The 21,710-nt window shown below is 44.7% G+C and overlaps 2 protein-coding genes across 3 annotated transcripts in view; one reads left to right on the plus strand and one right to left on the minus strand.

The window, feature by feature from the left end:
* Window positions 1-128: 128 nt before the first annotated feature.
* map3k14a (mitogen-activated protein kinase kinase kinase 14a) lies at window positions 129-15,382 on the minus strand. 2 transcript variants are annotated; one of them, XM_062532260.1, is made up of 16 exons: window positions 15,274-15,382; window positions 9,555-9,826; window positions 9,348-9,438; window positions 8,660-8,915; window positions 8,078-8,392; window positions 7,299-7,430; window positions 6,765-6,897; window positions 5,951-6,079; window positions 4,718-4,822; window positions 4,423-4,580; window positions 3,959-4,109; window positions 3,083-3,415; window positions 2,516-2,625; window positions 2,222-2,360; window positions 1,641-1,741; window positions 129-1,507 (listed from the first exon to the last, which is right to left on the minus strand). In XM_062532260.1, exons 2-16 carry the CDS (start codon window positions 9,814-9,816, stop codon window positions 1,307-1,309), a joined length of 2,616 nt encoding a protein of 871 aa, XP_062388244.1. In that variant the 5' UTR covers window positions 9,817-9,826; window positions 15,274-15,382; the 3' UTR covers window positions 129-1,306. The 2 variants fall into 2 exon arrangements, with proteins under 2 accessions (XP_062388244.1, XP_062388245.1); XM_062532261.1 differs by lacking the exon at window positions 15,274-15,382 and adding an exon at window positions 11,488-11,651.
* Window positions 15,383-18,475: 3,093 nt separating this feature from the next.
* Window positions 18,476-21,710, plus strand: part of gpatch8 (G patch domain containing 8) — a 29,446-nt gene continuing 26,211 nt past the window's right edge. Inside the window, exon 1 of the mRNA XM_062532265.1 lies at window positions 18,476-18,571. Coding sequence (XP_062388249.1) covers window positions 18,527-18,571 — 45 coding nt within the window. The 5' untranslated portion in view covers window positions 18,476-18,526. The remainder of the gene's footprint in view (window positions 18,572-21,710) is intronic.

The following is a 21,710-nucleotide window of genomic DNA, read 5'->3' on the forward strand; positions in this document are numbered from 1 at the left end:
AAAGTCCACCAGTGACCTGAGATGAGGGGAACGCTTGTGGAGTGATTGTCCTGATAGAGGACATCACTACGTTGAATTTACCACACCAGCCAAACTTGCAATGGCCATCTGGTAGAGATAATGAGGGAACACAAGGCAAAGGTTTTGCCTTTTATTTGTATTTTATTTTATTTCATTTCAAGACATGTTCTACACATGCATTCATCTGTTATCAGACATTCAGATGGCTTTGATAGTTCCTCATGTTTTCACAGATGCAACGAAAACCCAGCGACATACAGTACAGCACAACGAGTTATAAATGCTTTAATTGAAATGAAATAACTCGCTATATGGTAACTGCACAATCCACATCAAACATCCATCTCAATAATTGTCTTTTGCAGTACTGCCCCTACAAGTGGCAGATTAAACATTCATTCAAACCACCACAACAGGCCAGTTATATCCTGCACATAAGAGTAAATATGAATCAGGAAGATGAGAGACACTGGAGTGACACGCGTGACCCAACTGTGGGTTGTGGCTCCTACTTCTTCCTATTTCTGAAGTATTCAATCTATTCTGTTGGAATTTCCCATTATGCTTCTTTGTAAAGCAAATCACTGGACATTTTATTCTGCTAAACATTTCCACAATGCACCACGAAAACAAGCAAGCCACAGACATCAGGACGTATCCAAAGTCACATTGCATGAACAATGAGGTAACAATCTGAATATTAACGCTGCTTGAAGTGGTTTTAGACTTTTTTTGTCTCATTCCTTCCATGTGCAGTGGACATGTACCACAATAGGAAGGCAGTGTGGCCATCTCACTGATGTGTTCCTGATTGATGGTGGTTGCAATTTAATTACAATGCATGATGTCAATTTGTCACATTTGAACTTCTAGGTACAAAGTGCACAAATTCATTTTTTCTGTTTTACTGTGAGTTCAATCCAGATTTAATGGTAAAATGTAAGGACATAATAGGGCAACCTCGTTGAATATGTGTAATCCAATAAAACATGAACTCACAGGAAGGACTTAACAAACATCTTATTTACATAGATACAGTATGTAGAGTTTGCAAAGAAGACCAGGTAAACTGCTGAATATCCCTATGGCCAATGTTCCAGCAAAGTCAGGCACGAAAAGATGCTTATACTCATCTACTGATTCAGCCTGGGAACCAGACATCTGAGAGCTTATTGCATTTGTGACAGCACTAATTCAGACCACACAAGTAAAAGCTTGACAATCTCATGAACAGCACAAGGATGAAGGTAGGTGGATATGGGTGACGGTAACGGAGTGGAAGCGATCAGTTCTTGGTCTCCAGGCGACCGTTTTTGATCCTCCACCTCCAGGACTGCATGCAGGACGGTGTGTGGCCCGTGACAGGGGAGTGGTTACAGTCGGGAGCGTGGACACAGCGCAGGAACAGGCCGGACTCCAGCATCTCCTCGTCGTGTGACACGGGGCGACCGTCCATACTCTGCAGGCTGAACACGGGCTCTGAGATCTAACGGAGAGAACACACAAACACACACACACACACACACACACTCAAAGTTAGAGATCTGCTGGACGCGGACATACAGGTACAGTATTATGCTTCACGTGTGTAATGAAGAGCACACAGACACACTCTGTACCTGCTCGCTGATGCCTCGGGCGACGTGACCCACGCTGACTCTGGGCTTCTCACGGATGTGGATGAGTCGACCGCCGAAGTCCCGGATGCAGACGTCCACTCCTGCCAAGCCAAACGCAGCTTGTTGAATGCCATCCCATAATACTAACCCAATATAGAGGAGGGGGCTGTCTTTCCAAAATCAACCGGCCTCGCAAGTCAGTTATTCCCACCAGCATTACACTGCTGAATCAGTTATGGAAAATAACTTGATCCTTTCTGTGGGATAATACTGCACTTTGGTATAATATTAAAATGTCACTGATGACGTTGCCCCTTACTATTGATAGCCTACTAGTACTAATAATACCGAACTGCTGTTTTATAATGTAGAGAAGATACTTGGTGTTGTGTGTTGTTGTTTGGTTGTTGTTGTTGTTTAGTTAGTGAGGGTTTAGTGCTCCTGACATGTTGTCTTTTGTATGTTGTCTGTGGTCTGTTGTCTTTCTATCTGATGCGCTGTGTTGTGCAAGATGAATTTCCGAAAGGATGAGTAAATGTCTATCAACACGAGTGGGACTGGTCATTTTGTGAATCACTCACCTGCTACGGAAAATTGGTGGCGCAGGGTGGGGTTGCCACGCCATTCCATGCCGAAGCTTTGGGTCTCTGACTGGCTGTTGCCAGAAAATACACCTGAGCTGAGTTCTTCACCTGGGCTGAGAGACCAGCGCCCTGAGTCCTGGTGAGCAGGACAAAGAAAGGACAGCTTTAGAACGGTCATCAACAACTCTACAGATAGCATGGATTTGACATGAGGGTATGGACCAAGCAGAGGTGTTGGGTTGGGCAGGTCTTGAGTTGGGGGGGGGGGGGGGGGGTTGAGTAGGGACTGACCTTTTTATCCCAGTGGTCCAAGTGTGAGGGGCCCTCACTGCTCAGACAAGACAGAAGCTGCTCCTGAAGCTCCGCAGAGTGGAGCTGAGAAAGGCTGGTGAGGAAGAAGTCTGTACACACACACACACACACACACACACACACACACAGTCAGACATTTAAAACCATTTAGTCAAGATGCCTTTATAGAACAAACTCAAACGTTCATGAGAACACCCGATGGGTTGTTCATTCTATCACAAATACACATACATTTGTCACACACACACACACACACACACACACACACCAACAAAACCACTGGTGAAGATGACTTAACGATACCAAATCCATGCTTTCACAAGCAGAAACTCATACACAGTACTTCTTGTTCTGCCACAGACCACTCTGTGTCACACGCACGCACGCACGCACACACACACACACACACACACACACACACACACACACACACACACACACACACACACACACACACACACACACACACACACACACACACACACACACACACACACACACACACACACACACACACACACACACACACTGTGACGTCTTCCTCACCTCGCTCCAGCTTGCGTAGCTCCTGGGCTACGGGGCTGCTGCCCGTGTGCAGAGGCGCTGGAGATGAAGATGGAGGTGCACACTGTCCCTCCTCCACCTCCGTCTCCTCCTCCTGCTCCTTCCTCCTGGAGTGGCTCCTCTTCCGCCCCGGTTCCGCCGACAGACCGGTAGAAGAGGAGGAGGAGGAGGAGGCAGGCGGAGTGGGGTGGGGTGTGACAGTGGGAGTCGGGGTGGGCGTGAGTGTGATGGCATCGGACGGCGCAGGGCTGTTCTTGGCTAACTTCGCCAGTGGTTTCACATAAGGTCCTTTAACAGGGCTGGTCAGTCCACCCACTAGAAACACACAGACGCATACGGATCAGTGCTGAAAAGGTGATATTAGTGGACATCACATTACATTCATTGTGATTTATTTTGTTCTCCAGTGGTGTCATTTCTATTCATTCATTTGCCTATATAGTTGCTCTGAACACTGCTTCATGGCGTCACTTGGTGTCACTTTCCCAGTGATATACCTAACAATAATATATCACTGTCTTGTGTGGACTATTTCCTAGGTAAACACTGCACACAAATGTTTATTTCTATGACCAGTGGGACTCCTTCCATCTCTCTGGCATGTTGTAATTTCCCCTTGGGGATCAATAAAGTATCTATCTATCTATCTATCTATCTAATGAAGTTGCTCTGACATCTGTCTAACTTAAAATGTCCCTTTGTCAGTGAAAAGTAGTAGCCATATCCCTTTCTGCGTATGTGACAAGTGGATGACCACTCTCCCTGTTTCAGAGGTCACCTGCTGACCGCCTGGATGGCAGACGGCCACACACACACACACACACACACACACACACACACACTTGACTCTCTTCTCACCTGCTTGGAGGGCTCGTGTTGCCTGCACCCTCAGCTCCTGAGTGGACGCTCTCCTGATTGGCTCTTTCTGAAGCCCCGCCTTCAGGACCTCTGTGACCAGGGGGCCGCAGTCAGGCGGAATCTCCCTCAAGGGCGGCGGCTCATTGGCGATCTGGAACCAACGGAAACAGTTCTGTCACTACTCATGTCTCGTCTTGTCGCGCGCTCGTGGCAGCTATGCTACCACGCGCTATTAGCAAGATGCCACACTAGTGCCGTCTTAATGTCAAGTATTGGATTCCCAGTATTTGGTGACTGGGAAATCCCTTCATAACGTGGGGATCGAGTTCACAGAAATCCCCCCCCCCCCCGACTCGAACCTTCTGCCACCTCTCCTCAGTGGCTCCCCAAAAAAAGCTGAGCTGTCTACACGCAACAGGGTGGTCTGCCAATGACCGTTCTGTTTCTGGCCTATCGGGACTCACCGTGAGGTAGAGGGGGCGGGAGTAGAGGCGTGTCCAGGGGTGGCAGCCAGTGAGCAGGTGCAGGAGCATGCAGCTGCTGCTCCACACATCTGCCTTGGTGCCGCAGCGCTCGGCTTTCACCATCTCAGGGGCCATGTGTGTCTCTGTGCCTTTCATCTCTACACACACACACACACACACACACACACACACACAGATGACCAAAGATATGGTTATTTTCATCACATGAATGGAGTAGTATTATTATATATTATATTTAATACGACGCTTTGTAGTGGTGTGTGTTTCACGCTACCTGTATTTACTCTGATGCACTCGCCATGTGTATTCAGTTTCTCTGAGTGTCCAAAGTCGCACAGAAGGATGTTCTTCCCATCCTCTGACAGCAGCATATTATCAGCTATAACACACACACACACACACACACACACACACACACACACACACACACACACACACGCACACACACACACACACACACACACACACACACACACACACACAACAAACAAACAAAACAAAACACTTAATATTCAGGTGACTGTTTTTCACATGTCATGCCCCACACCCAACAGCAGGGAGTGCTGCAAACAGTTCTCAGTTCCTCACTTTTCCTCCACCCACTTCCTCTGTCTTTGTTCCTGTTTTGAATTCAAGCATACTTCTTGTTTTCTGCCTCTCAAAATGTCTCCTTCTCTCTCTCTCTGTTTCTCTCTGTTTCTCTCTCATTCTCTATCTGATTTTAGGACTATCGTCTTTCTTGTCTCTGTGAAATCCTAGCGACCCGCTTCGTTCGATCTCTGTCCATCTCTTTTTTTCTCTCCCTCTGTCTTTCTCTCGGCCTGCCTCCCCTCCCCCCTCTTTCATGAGTCACGCGCTGGGAATTTCCCCGCCAGCCGGCTGCTTGAGGCCACAGGTGCCGCAGCCTGAGAGTGTGTGTGTGTGTGTGTGTGTGTGGCACTTCGTCCCTGAGTGTTTGGCCACAAATACACAGAAAACACACACTCTCTTGCTTTCCAAAACTAGACACACGCTATCAGCGCAGCGAGCCCACTTGGCCTCAGACGTGACACACACTCTAGTCGAGAAACGGCAAACTCCAACTCTGAATGTGAGCTGATTCAATCATCAGATAGTCTGAATGTGAGCTGATTCAGTCATCAGATAGTCTGACGTCACTGTGCGCTAGAAATGCAGCAAGTGAGCTGAGCTTACAGCAAGTGAGATTGTCCTCCTTGTGATGTGCGCCATCACGCTAATTAAGTAGGCTGTAACCTAAATGAATGACTAGACTTACTACTGCTTTACAGCTAAGAGAGTAGCATCAGGCACCCCCCCCCCCCCCCCCACCACCACACACACACAAACATTGCTCATCTTAAACCTGTTTTCATTACCGTTCCGAGACATATCTACCACCATTAAGAACCCAAACATGGATTCAAACAGTGAAGAGGAAGTACACACTACAGGAAATATTCCTGACACGTCTGTTTTGGTCAAGGTCAGAAACTTGGCGATGGCTTACCTTTGACGTCTAGATGCAGGATTTGCCTCTGGTGAAGGTACTGTAGAGCCTCCAGCCCCTGGGTAAAGTAGTACAAGGCCAGGTCCTGTGGGAGCCGCCCCCGCTGCTCGAGGAGCTGACCTAAAGAGCCTAGGGGTCAGGGGTCAGTAAAGGTCAGAGGTCAGTAGGGGGAAATGGAGGAGCTTGAGTGTAGGACTGGTGTACCTACCGGACTACCCGTAATTTCCCGACTATTAGCCACAGCTTATACATTGATTTTGCAAAATGTCTTCAGCTATGAGGTTAATACACAGGGACAGTTAAATATGGTATTAATGTGGTTTTGTTTCTTTTATCTTGCATAAAACACTGTCCTGCGGCTTATACACAATGCGGCTTATATGCGGGAAATTACTGTAGTACTTTCGTCAGGGACACTGCTAGAGTTTTAGGCTTTTAAAGTGCATATGCATTTGATTGCTGTATGGATTTTTCTCTAGATAACTGCTACTGTGTGTCAGTAGCAGTGAGTTTAGTGAGAATTAGGGTGTGTGGGTTTAAGTGTATGTGTGTGATAATGTGTGTTATGTTGTGTGTGTGTGTGTGGGGGGGGGGGGGGTTGTGTGATAATATGTGTGTGTTTGTGTGTATGTGTGTGTGAGAGATACTGTAGTGTGTGTATCTGTGTGTGTGTGGGGGGGGGTGTTATAATATGTGTGTGCTTGTGTGTATGTGTGTGTGTGAGAGATACTGTGTGTAAGTGTGTGTGTGTGTGTGTGTGTGTGTGTTGGGGGAGGGGGGGATTGTATGTGTGTGTGTAATAGTGTGTCCTCACCAGACTTGAGGTCCATGAAGAGGATCATGTTGGCTCCCTCGCGGACGGCACCAAACAGCTCCACCACACAGGCCAGAGGAAGCAGGCAGCTCCACGCACCTACCTCCCCACTCTTGAAGCGACTCAGGGGCACCTGAGGACACAGAGAAGAAGCTGTTGAGCACACGTACACACACCCACACACACACACACACACACACACACACACACACACACACACACACACACACAATTCATATATACATTTGAACACACACTGTTTAAAGGCTGAACTGTGACCGTTTGAAGTCATCTCAGACGAAGGAAGAAACCACAAAAATACAGAAGGAAACTTCCTTGTAAATGACACACTTGATTCAACACACACCACAAACACACACGCACACACACACACACGCAAACAAAGACTTGCACATTCATATGAAAAGGACACGCCCAAGGCGTGAATCTTCCTTCCACACTCACACACACACACCCACAGCCACACACACACACACACACACACACACCTACTACACACACACACACACCAACCTTTTTGGCGGCGCACACAAAGCCTGTGCTGTTGTCTCGGACCCGGCACACGTCTCCATAGGAGCCGCTTTTGATGAGGCGGCTGGTGTACTCGCGGCCCTCCCGGTACTCAAACTCCACCGGCTGCAGCTTCTACAGACGCCACCACCAGACAAACAACATGGGACAGGAGGTCAGCAGGCACGTCACACAGGGTTGCATGAATCACAGCCACCAAAGGCTCACTGGTCCACTGAGCCATGATGACCATCAATCAGGACAAAAAGTCCGTAGGCCTTATTATGCCCGATTATGCTAATACAAGAATACAATCCAGCTTGTATTTAGCGGGCTACAACATCAGTGAAACAGTACAGGAATCTGTCTTGTATGGTTTGGATTGGCTTTGGGTAAAGATCAGTCAAAGTGACGATTTACTCAGATGAGCTGAGATGAGATGAGATGAGATGAGAGAGGCCTGTGGCTTCTCTTGATCATGTGAGTCGGGGGGGTGGGGGGGGAGGGAAATTCTTAGTAGAGAGGAACTGGCCCACTAGTAAACAGGAAAGCCTCGAATCGTAGAAAACAAGAAGAGTGGCACCACATCAAAGGGAAGCGCTAACAAGGGTGCATGCATGTTTATCAGCCTTCATGGACTTGGAGGCAGCAGTACAGCAACACAGGCATCTGCTTTTTGGGTTTCTCGCAAGTAAAGACCAATCAAAGACAAAGTGTGTGTTTGTGTATATTTATGTGTGTGTGTGTGTGTGTGTGTGTGTGTGTGTGTCTAAGAACCGCACCTCATGGAGAACTAAGCCCTCATTGACGTCTTCCTCCTGCAGTTTGTCCTCCTTCTCCCTGTAGTCTCTCATTATGGCCTCCACGAGGGGGGGGATGTACTCTCTCCCGTCTCTCTTGTCCTCGTAGTTCACCGTGTTCCTGTAGGACTGCACGGCCAGATCCGTGGCGGAGCCGGGGCCACCGGCGTCCAGGCTCGGCTGCCCGAAAGGGAGGCAGTGGTGGCGGGATGACGGGGTCACCCAGTCCCCAGTCTCCTGGACCCAACCGCTCTCATCGCCGCTGCTGCTGCTGCTGCTGCACTCTGACAACCCCCCCTTATGGATGGTCAACACACACAGAGGTCAAGGGTCAGACAAAACAGGAGAGTGAGCTGTGTGTGTGTGTGTGTGTGTGTGTGTGTGTGTGGCCTGAATATTTCTTTAGGATGGACTTTCTGTGTCCACATACACAACTTTACTTACATTTACTTACGTTTTGATAATCGGTGTATGTAACAAGTGTTGATACACCACTTGGATTAAAAATAGAAATAAGCATCTAAGTGTGTGTGTGTGTGTGTGTGTGTAAGGTGGAGGCCTCACCTCTGACAGAGCCGTGCGAAAGGGATGCAACTGTGGTGGGATCTCTCCGGACTCCTGCTCGGGCACGCCGGTGTGCGCTCTCTCCCTCCGCACCTCCCCTCCAGCCTCCTCCTGCTGCTGCTCCTTCCTGCCCCTCCGCCTGGTCCGATGCTTCCGCTTGCGCCTCCTCTTGCCCACCTGCTGCGGCCCGTCCACAGTGGCCGGCGCAACGAGCTCCTCCGCAGGGGCCCGCTGGCTGCTCTGGTGGGGACTGTGTCTGCGGGAGAGAGACAACAGCGACAGCCAGTCAGACACGGACTGGAAGATTCAGATTCACAAAACTTAGTTTTAGTCTCTGAAGGGCATCCAGGGTATGAGGAAGAGAAAAGACCGGGGACAACCCCTGAGAAACCGGCTTGTACAGAAGGGGCTCAAATGAGAATGTAGCCCTACGGCTTTGTGGAAGGCTATTTCCGCCTATGCACTCCTTCACACGGATGTAGTTCTCATGGTGCTATTTGTCAAGGTGACAAGAGGCACGTGAGTGGATGTTCGGCAGATGAGGTAATGTGGCAGTTCACGCAGGTGTGGGTAGCTGATTGGACAGGCTAACCTGTTCGACGCATGTCATGACATCTCAACGATGCGAGGTGGGAAAGTTCCGCATGAATCTGGTACAGCAAGTCGAGAGGACGGAGTGGCGTCATACCTGTTGTTCTGTTCATATGGCGGCTGTGGATCTCGACACCTGTACTTCTCACTGCCAGTGGGAGAGAACTCCTGCGAGTCCTGAGATTCACCTGTAGAGACGGGAGAAGATGGCTAAGTGCCTTTTCCTGGGCTTTCTATATACAGTACAGACCATTAGTCTCAGACTGTGGAGTCCTCTTATGGCGTACTGTGCTGTGATACTCACATTGTGCTTGGGCGATAAAGGGGCTGCTGCACTCCGGCACCCTGCCCGTTCCGACCTGTTCTGCTGACCCCTGGGTCAACACTCTGACCAGCAAGTCAGATATGTGGTCAGCGCCGGGCACCTTCTCTGTCTTGCCCTTCTGCTTGAGGTCGGGCTCTGTTGTGGAGGCATCGGCGTAGATGCTCTTGTCGAAGGAGCCCTTCAGGGCCGGCCCTCTGAAGGGCATGGTGGAGTTCAGAATCCTCCTCGTAGTTACTGCCATCTTTCACCTGCTATTGACAAAAACAACAACAGAGAAGTGTTTCAAATATGTGGAACATCTGAACAAGGTCTCAAATCAGCTGTCAAATCATGCTATAGGACATGACCATCAGTAGGCCCTGAGGAAGGCCATTTGTGGCTGAAACATGTTGGCATATTTTTAATGTTTAGCCAAGTTTAATAAAGGCTTTTAAAAAAATACCTTTTCAAGTGCCTCAGACTCACTACCAGATTGGAAAACATACATGGAGATTTTGATGAAGATGACACAATTTACCGATAAAATAATTAACACACATGATGCCAGTGAAATCCTTGATCAAATCCATTCTTGTGTTTTGCAAAAGAGTATTAAGCTATTACGCTTATCTTCTTGCATGAACTATCTGATAATGTGTGCCCAACCCACACTTATAGCTAGTTTTATCAAAGGAATTGCATGAGAGGACTTTGACTTCCCTGTCTTAAGTACACATTTTCCTGTAAAACAATCAACTCAATGAACTTCAGTATTCATTCTTGCAATGGGTTTCAAGTGTGGTTCCAACCAAAGCCATAACTCTTGCTTTCAGTGTGCACTATAAAGGACTTTTTGATAAACACTCCTTTAAGGAAATCCACATTCAACCCCACCCTTTAAGAAGATAAAACTACTACAACTACTACTAACTACTCATTGTGTTCTCTCTTCACTCCACAAGTGCAGTTCCTATTCAGAATATTTTCTTGAACACCAATGCCAGGGCTTTGCACTACAGAAAGAAAACTAAACTCTTATCATGTACATTTGGACTGAAAAAAAAACGTGCAAACAAACAGACGGACGATGTCAGAGAACCAGTGCCATTTTGTACATGGCTAAGGTGGCTAATAGCTTTGTACTCTGTATTGGGGTTGGCTGCATTAGCTACACAAACCAGACTCGAAGTTTCAGGCTGTTGCATCAGTGAGCCTCCTGTTGACCCCAGCTAATCCACTTTGCACACACACACACACACACACACACATCCACACACACCTCAGCTTACAATGAGGTGCGGTGACATCATTAGAAGCATGCCTGCCAAATGCGCTTTACTAAAAGAAGGCTAAACTTCCATAAGTCAAAACAACAAGTATCAATCGCAGACCGTGTTTGCCTAAATTCCACATGGCATGAAGACAAAACAATTGATATCATGTCACTAAGTTTCAAAAACAGCCATACGAGAACATGTAAGCTGGCTTAACGGCTCATGTTTTCCATTGACAATAAATAACTTCACTGTATTTAAAAGAGCACTTTGAACTCCTTACATGCATATATTATACTTCCACTCCCTGTCAACACCAGGATCCCAGGACATGCATGCTCGATACTCCTGCTGCCTGTCAACACCAAGACTCCAGCTCCAGCTAAAGTGCACCATACGTCTTACATATCCTCTGCTTCCTGTATGAGCACAGCACAAACCCACACCCAGCCTGTGGACCAGAACAAGGCTGTCTGTAAGACACTAACATCAATACTGTACCTCCGCCGAAACAGAACACAGATACCCATGCGGACCCATAGACCTGTTGAGCTTCAGTGTGCAGCAGCGCGGCTAGCTTCCTCATAGACTGGTAAGAGGAGAGGCTTGAGGAGGGAGAAAAGAGAGAGACAAAGAGAGAAGGGAAAGCGTGGACATACCGACTGGGGCAGGCTGAGGCAGGAACCCTCGCTTCCTCTCTGACACGGACAGATTCGTTTTGTCCCCAGCTCAGGAAGAAAAGTGTGCATTTACAGACTTCGACAACAGTCGTGTCAACCTTGCAGCAGTACAGTCTCTCTCTCTCTCTCTCTCTCTCTCTCTCTCTCTCTCTCTCTCTCTCTCTCCTCTGGCATGCGTCCAGCTGAGTGAGGCGAGCGAGGCAGCTTGTGATTGGCTGTGGCTGATTTACGGGAAAGCCATCTCCGTTTCCCCTCACTCACCCCTCCCTCTCAGTGAGACTCTCAGCCTGTCGCTCCCTCCCTCTGCCCTCTCCTCTCTGTCTCTCACACACACACACACACACACACACACACACACACACACACACACACACACACACACACACACACACACACACACACACACACACACACACACACACACACACACTCACACACACACACACACACACACACACACACACACACACACACACACACACACACACACACACTCTCTATCAACAGTCCCTGCCCAAGCAGTTCCTCATGAGCTGGACTTGTTTAATGGACCCTTTCCCCTCTTTGTCAGCTTCAATCTTTTGAGAGTGTTGGCCCAAAAAAGACATGCTGCTCTCTTTACAGTCGGGTTTGTTTGTTGGAAGAAGACAGGCTCAGTGCTCATAGTTTTCGGACAACGACTTCAGGGAGGGACCTGTTGGTTACACACTATTCCACATCTTCACAAAGGCTTAACAACATGTGTGACCCTTATCACTGTTTACGAGAGAACTGAGAGTCAGTTGCTGGGAGAACAAGTTTAAAACAGATCTACCGACTTTGAACCACAGTTACACTGTGACATTCCAGGCGGTATAATTACGGGTGTGAGATACAAGAACACGGAAGTTGAGAGAAGTACAGAGAACAGAGGTGAAACTCATCAGGCCATTCATAATGATGGATGACAGATGTCATGTTGGCTGGAAGGGGGGAAAACAGGTAGACAGGTTTTTTGCTGATGTCTACTTCTGGGTATCTGCTACAGGTAACACGACCTAACATGCTGCCAACATGCTGACAAGCTGCTTCTCACCTCTTTCTTCCACAATCAAGAATACAGCAAAAGGCACACATGCCATGGAGTCCTAATAGACCACTATATACACTATTCTTAGGGTGAAATCTCTATCTCTATACGCTATAACAGGTTATTATAGATTTACAACATGTATACAAAGTACAACTTGTAATATCATACTATGTAGCCTATTGTACACAGCTTTACAGCTGCAAATGTATAACTTGCAATGACATACTGTAAATCTTATGTGATAGGCCCATATCTCTATACGCTATAACAGGTTATTATAGATTTACAACATGTATACAAAGTACAACTTGTAATATCATACTATGTAGCCTATTGTACACAGCTTTACAGCTGCAAATGTATAACTTGCAATGACATACTGTAAATCTTATGTGATAGGCCCATTTGTTATACAGACGGGACTGGGATCTCGGGCTATGGGGATCTGAAAGGCTACTACTTAATATCAGTAACTTCCTTTAAAGCTTCATCCGATAGCATGTTAGATCTTGTTCCCATGAAAGATAAAGGATTAACACGTGTGCCGTCTTGTCAAATGAAACCCAACCACCAATCAACAAAACATTAAGAGAGTATTACATCAGTTGATGTAAAGAAATTCACCAGTTACCATTTTGAACATATACAATTCATCGCCGTCTCAATAGGCGACAATAGGGGCATGTTGTGGTTTCCTTCGGAGTGCAGTATGACTGTTTAGCCATTCATTTCATTGTGAAATAGAGAAATAATAACCAAAGATCGTCCAACTTCCTTGTTTTGTATCAATGTTGACTGAAGCAGCACACTCATAACAGCCAAATATCACCCCGTCTTATGTTGTGTGTGTATGACTACAGTGACTAAAGCACCATTTTCTGTAATTAACACTTATGTGTACAAGTGTGTGTGTGTGCTTGCATGATTAAATGGAATTAGCCCAATTCCATGGAGCAATCATAGGCCACACTGCAACCCTTTCTTTGGGTATTAAGGATGTGAGACACAGAGCATGAATTTACACGACTAGGAATTTGCAACGACAGTCACAAATCACTTCTTTCACAGGAAGGATGGAGAGAAATACCAATGCCATTCCATGATCCAATTCACTCAGCAACCCTCAGGCAACAGGTTAAATGTTTTCAAATACATACACACACACGTGTGTGCATGCAGACAAACACATGAGCACAGGCACACACACACACACACACACGGAAATAGATAGAGACGAGAGGGACAGAGAAAGCCAGAGGGATGGAGGAGGACAGAGAGAGAGAGAGAGAGAGAGAGAGAGAGAGAGAGAGAGAGAGAGAGAGTAAGCAAACACTGACTCATCCACACCCACACAGATGTACTGGATACCTCATGCTTGAGTCAGGTTTGCCATGAGCTGCATCCCTACTGTGCTTCCATTGTGTCTATGAGGCCTTACGATCTCTCCGGGCCTCTGAGCTCCCACCCTCCCACTCACACACCCCCACAAGCCTGGTGCCCCCTACATCCACACCTGACTGGATAACAGTCAGATAGCCAGGGACACAGCACAGCAGCACGGCACCAAATAGCAGTTTTGGAGACTCTGCTGTAAAAATGGTAAAAACCTGGTCATCTAAAACACACAGGCTTTGTGCAAAGACTGTGGATTAAATGTTATCTCGCTCCTGGATATAGAAAAAAGGAAGTTGATTTTTGAAAAACACACACACATTTGGCGAAGACATGATGCCATGTTCTGAAATGAGAAACAGTTTTATGCTTTAACTTAACTTGCTAATTTTCAATTTCCTTGAAAACTGCTTATTCTATTTAAATTGAACATAATGCCTGAATGTATATGCCCATGTCTCATGTCAGACCCATACGTTTTCTCAATTAATCTGTTTAGTCATTTAGTTGCCACCATGATGGTGAGAGGAACAACCAAAGCCTAAAGTAAGAGTTACAAAAGCTTATCACATATTTAATTATTTGTATTATTATTATTATTAGCAGTAGGCTAATGGTATAGGCCTAGTATTGATAATAGGCATGCACCTCAGTAACCATACAGCTGTGAAAAGATAATACAGACAAAGAAAACACTTCCAGATTATACAGGCAGACAGAGAAGACGCGCGCCTTACAAAAGATGCTGAAGGCATATTATGTGCAAAAAAGGCTTATTTGAGAATCATTGCAGTGAGTTTGAAATTATCCTAAACGCATGCACCAATGCAAACATGCAACTACACAGCCTACAAGAGACTACGGAAATCGTCCAGATGTTGTTTAATCAACATGAAGCTATGAAGCAGGCTAAACACAATTAGGCCTTATACTTACAGCCATACATGCATTAAAGAACTAGAGCGCAGATAGATCTAAAAGGCTATACACCTTTCCTGCGTTGTTAAATTGTCTCCCGTGGAACAACTTCAAAGCGTACATTAATCAAGCATGGTCTTAAGTCAACGGAGTGAATATAATATGACTAGTATGACTTTAATCGCAAATGAAGCGTATAGACTACGCTAGATGGTCGAGGAAACCATCGCTGTCGCATTGTACACACACACACATACACTTCCTCATTTCCTCACCTCCGCCATTTCATGGATATAAATACGATCAACTTCTTTAAAAAGTCCACCAACTGGATTTGTAAACGTACAATTCGACATTTTAAATGAAACATGGTGTTTACTTACCACGTTAGATCGACTGAGAATATCTACGTTGCGAAGGCCTATCGGAGAACCCTTTAACATCAGATGAGCGACACTTCAAAATGTCTCAAATGAGCGCGTTCAAATACAAAGGTAGGAGTGGTACTGAAAAGCGAAAGTAAACTTAACATTTTGTAGCCTATACGCCGCAGGGTGCCGCAATGTAGCAAGGTTTCCTCAAAGCCTGTAAGAGCAATTTGAGAAGAAATCAGATCAATACCCGTGCTCAGTTATTCTGTGGTGTTTTTTTTTCTTTTTTTCAGTTTTAATGATGATGTAGGGAATGTAGCCTTCTCTTATGCACATCCTTTTCAGTCAGCATTAACACGAATATGCACAAGCACTTGACTGCTGGATTATTTTACAGGCATGTTGATATATTCATTTTCCCCAATTATTTTTTGTTACATTTGCAATGACACTAAATTAATTAGGTAGAGATGTAACTAATAATATATACCTAGACCAAAAAATATATTTCACCGTCACAGATCATATCCTCGAAAGGTTACATAGGTGATTTTGATTAGTCAAGAGGAAGATAATCAAACACAGGCAATCCAGTGCCTTCTTCGGTCTTTCAGAAAAGTTATCCACCTAGGCTACCTTCATAGCCATAGCCTTCATGGTTGAGCACCCTGCCTGAGTCCAACAACAAACATAGTTGGTCTGTTTCTTCATGAATGGCTAATAAGTTGATGAGCTGGTTGATGACTCAATTCACTTTGAGTGTAAAATAGGCTACTCTTTACATATTTCCTTTCTGCAATATTACACAAACTGAAAAAGTTAATACAGCAGAATATTTAATGGTGCTTTAAACAAATGATTCTGACATGTTTACACACACACACACACAGACACACACACACACACACACACACACACACACACACACACACACACACACACACACACACACACACACACACACACACACACACACACACACACACACACACACACACACACACACAGTACACAATCAGTTCATAAAGTCACCAAGACAGTCATTTGTTTACTTGTGTCTACTCCCCTCTAGTGGTTAAAAATAAAAACTATAGAGCAGCATCCTTGTCAAAGGTCACGTGACCAATTTCAACCGTGAAAATGCCATTACTGTCATGTAGGCCTACCTTGGCTGCCTGCCATTGATTATTTAGGCCTATATAAACGTATTAACTTGGGTGAACCCATACAAACACCTACTAATGAATGCTATAAAAGTGTCTCAATATGTTATTAAAAAAACGTAGCAACACTGTGTATAGGCCAATACTGGTCAAACTTAACTACAAAAATGTGTTAATGTTTTTTCAAACGTTCATAATATGGATATGCTATTTCTGAATGCCTTGACACTTACCTTGAAAAAAAAAAACCTTTTCCCCAAAATATAACGATAGGCCCAAAACAAATTCACTTCATCCTACGTAGACTAAGAGTAATTAAGATGTAAATAAATAAGTAGGTAGGTAACATTTATAGCCTATAGTGCTTTTCACAATCATGAGCCACAAAGTGCTTTACAACAACATGAAAATATACAGTTCACAAAACACAGTAAAAAAAAAAAGACACAATCATAATACACAAAACAAGCACAAAACACAATATGCAAACAGGGAGACAGACACAGGCCTATTGTGCACACAAGACACACTAGCGTAAATACATAGAACATTAAGCTACAAGTATTAACACAAATTAGACAAGAGAATTAACCAAAATGTATGTAGAATATTTATGAGTAGTTTTAAAGAGGAGTATAATAGTTGGCAAGCCTAATGGGTGGGGTGAGTGCATTTCATAGTCAGGGGGCAACAGAGAAAGACTGATTGCCACACGGGTATTGGGGAGATTCTGAGGAACAGATCGGGCAGGGTAAGGGTATAGTACTTTGGTCAGAGACTGTGTCTGGCTATGAGAGTGTGGCCATTTAAGCTGGGTTCCAATAGGCTAACAAGTGGAGTGAAATCAAGTCATATTTTGATAATTAGACATAGCTTCAACTAGTCAATAGCCTAAATAATTTCACATCTAATTTATAAAAAAAATATTGAGTTCATTTGCATGTTTAGCTCAGAGTAATCACTGGGGAGAAGTGCAAGCAGCCACAGACAGACTACTGGTAGCCTATATCCAATTTCAATTTCAATTTCAATTTCAATTTCAATTTAATGTCGCTTATAGAGCGCCAATACATTACACATGTCTCAAGGCGCTTTACAGAGTGTTAGACATTCAAAGAGAGCCCATGAGTAACAGGGACAAGGAAAAACTCCCTAGAATTAGAGATACATATAGGAAGAAACCTCAGACAGATCCACGACTCAAGGGCCCAACCCATCTGCCTTGGGTCAGTTACAGTACAGTCATTTGTAGTTTGAAAGTTACAATGACAATGAAAGTTCAAATAGTCCAGTGTAGAGAATAGATTGTCCATTAGTAATCCATTAGTTATTTCGGAAAGTGATGGGTCGCTGGGACTGGATGATTATACCAATCATTCTTCACCTGAATCTAGCAGTGGCCACAAGAAAACAGTTGTTGCAGGTTTTATTGTCAGCAACCAAAGAGAAATGTGAGATGATGATTGAAATTCGGAGGATTAGGCCTATACCTGTTTTGAGAGTAGGCTATCTGAGGGTTTTTTGTGAAATTATTTGACAAATGAATTGGAAATCTCTATATTCTTAAGTGCTCAATGTTCTACAAAACAATCCTATTTTCATATTCATTTTTAATAATTAATAATGCTAAGTATCATTTAGGCTTTTTTTTTAAAATTATTTATGAGAGGATGTTTGCAAAAAACAATGAGCCACCAGAGGACTCCCTTACATTAGTAAAGTAGGCCTAACCTAACATTAGCTGGAGACTTAAGGTATGAATTATTCCCATGCAAACCGTGCATATATGCTAACATTTTAATGCCATTACAACGATGTATTTATAGTACCCTACGGGAAAAAAAAGATAAAAGAAATGACATTTTTTGACAGTCAAATTCGCCAAATATAAAACTCATATACAGCAGGGTCTAACGTTCGATCATTTGATATTTAAAATGCCAATGTATGGCTGAAGAATATGTCAATCACGGTATCCTATGTGTTACTATTGGCTTCTTTCATCATCTGACGTCTTTGGTGGGCGTTTAGAACGAGGAAGGGACAACAACGCCGAGGCTGCTCCAGCCTTTAGTAAAGACGAAAGGAGCTGCGGTCAGAAAATGGCTGACAGATTTTCTAGGTTCAACGAAGAACGTGATTTCCAGGTAAATTGTGCTTGAAATCGGGGTTATGGTCATGGAAAATGTAATTGTTAGACTTCACAGTCAGTAATATGTCCGTAGATGCGTTGCTGTTGTTCTCAGAACGGAGGAAAATAATTCCAGGTTTCATTCTGTATTCTCTCGCGCAGCTAGCTGCATGACATGTTAGCAGGCAAACTGGCTAACTACAACGACTGAACAGGTTAGCAGCCCGTTGATAACTAATCATGCTAGCTAGCTAAGGAGGTAGTCAGCTCAAATGGGAGACAGGCAAAACAGTTTTAATGCATTCACTGACAGTTTCGTGTGAATTTGGTATACCATGACAGAGGGCCCTGTGTTGTTATCGGTAGTACATTTAGTTTCGTGACCTTGGTCGGGGAAGCTGCTATGTAGTTTTGTGGGTAGCCAGTTAGCTATTTGCCCATGACCTAGCTAGCCAGATGGTTAGCCAACGTTACCCAAATGGCTAGCTGGCTAACTTAGCTGTCCCAGACTGTGACACATGAAGTCAAATGGTGGTATTCTCCAAGAAACATCGGTTGGGACGGGAGATGTGCATGCTTGAGAGTAGACCGTCTTCCTCCACCTGCACCAGATGAATGCGTAGCCGAACTAGTCCTGAAACCACAAATTGCAATATTGAAATAATATGTCTTTCATGCTTCTAAACAAGCGAACGATTCATGTGTTAGTTATCTGTTTTTCTATACACGTTAAGGGGCAAAACACAAGCTACAAGTCACCTGTTATTGCACTTCCCTGAATGCAGCAAGGTAATTCAAATGATGGACAGCCTCTGACAGTTTAGGCAACGCTTTGCACTTTTCACATAAGCAGACTGTATTGCGTGCTTGGCCTAGGTCACTAAATAGAAGTTGAAAGGAAAATGCTGACAGATTTGGTTTAGTAGCCTTACTGGCTACATTATAATGCAATGAGGCTTTTCCCAGTTTTTCAGCTGCATTAGTTAACTGAATTTATGGCCAATATTGCCATGTCTTCATGGCTCAGGCTGGGAAGTACGTCAGTTTGGGCACTATTTTAAGTAGACCAGACATGATTGGCTCATTTTGATAAGTTACATTAAATAAAAAATAGGATTAAATATGTCTCTGTTTTTGCAGAAGGACTGTCTGTTGAACCTTGTCATGGTTATGGATTTGAAAACATTCCTTTGTCCTTACATAGAATAGTGTAATGTGTGTTATTGTGAAGGGTTTCTTCACTGGTATCTTGATTAGATGCACTTGAAATGTTTGGGATTGATTGAATAAGTTACATTCAATATTATAAGGATCTGATGTGTCTTTGTTTTGCTGAAGGACTGTTTTGAGCCTCTGCACGGTTAGCATATGGATTTGAAAACTTCCCTTTGTCCTTAGATGGAGTAGTGTTATCAGTGTTATTGTGAAGGGCTTTCATCACGGATATCTTGTATAGATGCACTTGAAATGTTTGGGACTGAAACCATAGAGTTGAATCCATTTCAGTTTCCCAAGTGGCCAGGGTCCGAAGAGGTCAGAACAGATTGTATTTACTTCACTGCGTGGTATGAGATCATATCCAGGGCTGAGACGCTTTTGTTTTGGGTTGGCAGCCAAAAAACAAGCTCCCGTGACATTTGGCAAGGCTTCGAGCCACTGCTGAAAGAAAGGTGTGATACAGGGTTTCTTACCCAGTCGAGTTTGCCAGCTATGTTGGCAGCATGCTGCTGGAGCTGTGTGTTCCTGGTAGGACACTGTCCTCCAGGTTCTGTTCTTGCTCTCCCCACCCCAGTGTTTATATTCTGCCTTCTTTAGTGTGGTGCATTTGTAAACTCATTGTCGCTGTGCATTTGGGGATAGGCCTAATAAGGGGCTCTGTGGTTGCGGGAGCTTAGTGTGTTGCCTGTAAACGTCTAACACGCTCACCCAGGCACATGCCACTGTGACTTGGGCTTGCAGCAGTAGTTGTCCCCTCAAAGGCTTTTGTCCCAGTAACACTGTCTGTGCTCTTAACGCAGATGAACAACTGTGCCTCCAGCTCACCATGCAAGGCTTTAGGACAACTGGCAAATGCTGTCTACTGCTCTGCCTGAGCCAGGGGCAAAACATTCAGAGCTCAGAGAGAAAAACATTTGTGGGGGGAAATGCAGTTAAGGACCTGGGCCACTTCCCAGAAGTGCTGAAAAGAGGATGACCGTTAGGTTGCTGCTTTTGGAGCAATAGATAACCGCTAATGTCTTATAATGTTGTTATAGCAGTGTGACTTGTATGTGGTTCACAAGGGTCGTGAGTAGAAGATACTCTTTGCGAGGTTTGGAGAGTTTTGTTTTCTCTCCTTTTGTTTAGTGAATAGAAGATATTTTAAGACCACATTTGAGATTATGTTCATAGTGATGTGTAACTGTACATAGTTTAACTGTATGTACTAATGATAATGATATATGCTGCTAGTAGTAGCTGTATTTTTTTCTAAAATTCACCCAAATCCCTTAACTCCATGAAAATGAAAGTGTTTTCATTCATATTTTTATAGTTGTACATTCCGGTATCTCCCAAAGATTCAAATTCATTCACCTATTCAGTAGAATGTATTCCCATTCATGACATGGGCTGTCTTGAGTGTGATCTTTTGTGCTTCTACATTGTTTTGCTGTAACCCGAGTTAGCCAGCCTTTATTGATGCCTGTGGAGAGTTACCCATGTGACTCAGGTGTAAGGCACAGTCCAGACCTGGCCACGACATGAGTCTATGACGCTAATTGAGACGACGTCAGATGATCCATTTACACTACGTGTCATTGATTACTCTTTTCTGTACCATCCATCCTGGACTTATTGCAGGAGGTTTTAGAGCACAGGCTGTGCACTAGCCAAAGCCCAATAGGAAGCAGGGGATTGACAGCAAGGCCCCTCTCATGCCAATGCACAGCTGAACTCTCTGTTCAGAGGCTGCCAAAATGTACAATCTGCCTACTGAATAGGCTGAATGCTGGCATCTGTACTTATATGAATTATCGGGTGCCCGGGTCTCACCAGAGCCAAGCTGTATTTCTTTGCCTCATAGGAAGTAAATAAGCTGCAGAACAGAAGGGTGGGAAAATTGTGCTTGTTTTAGTTATGCTCTGCCAAGCAGGTACAAGGAGTGGCCTTGGTCA

The sequence above is a fragment of the Sardina pilchardus genome, chromosome 3, assembly GCF_963854185.1.
Source record: "Sardina pilchardus chromosome 3, fSarPil1.1, whole genome shotgun sequence".
Lineage (NCBI taxonomy): Eukaryota > Metazoa > Chordata > Actinopteri > Clupeiformes > Clupeidae > Sardina > Sardina pilchardus.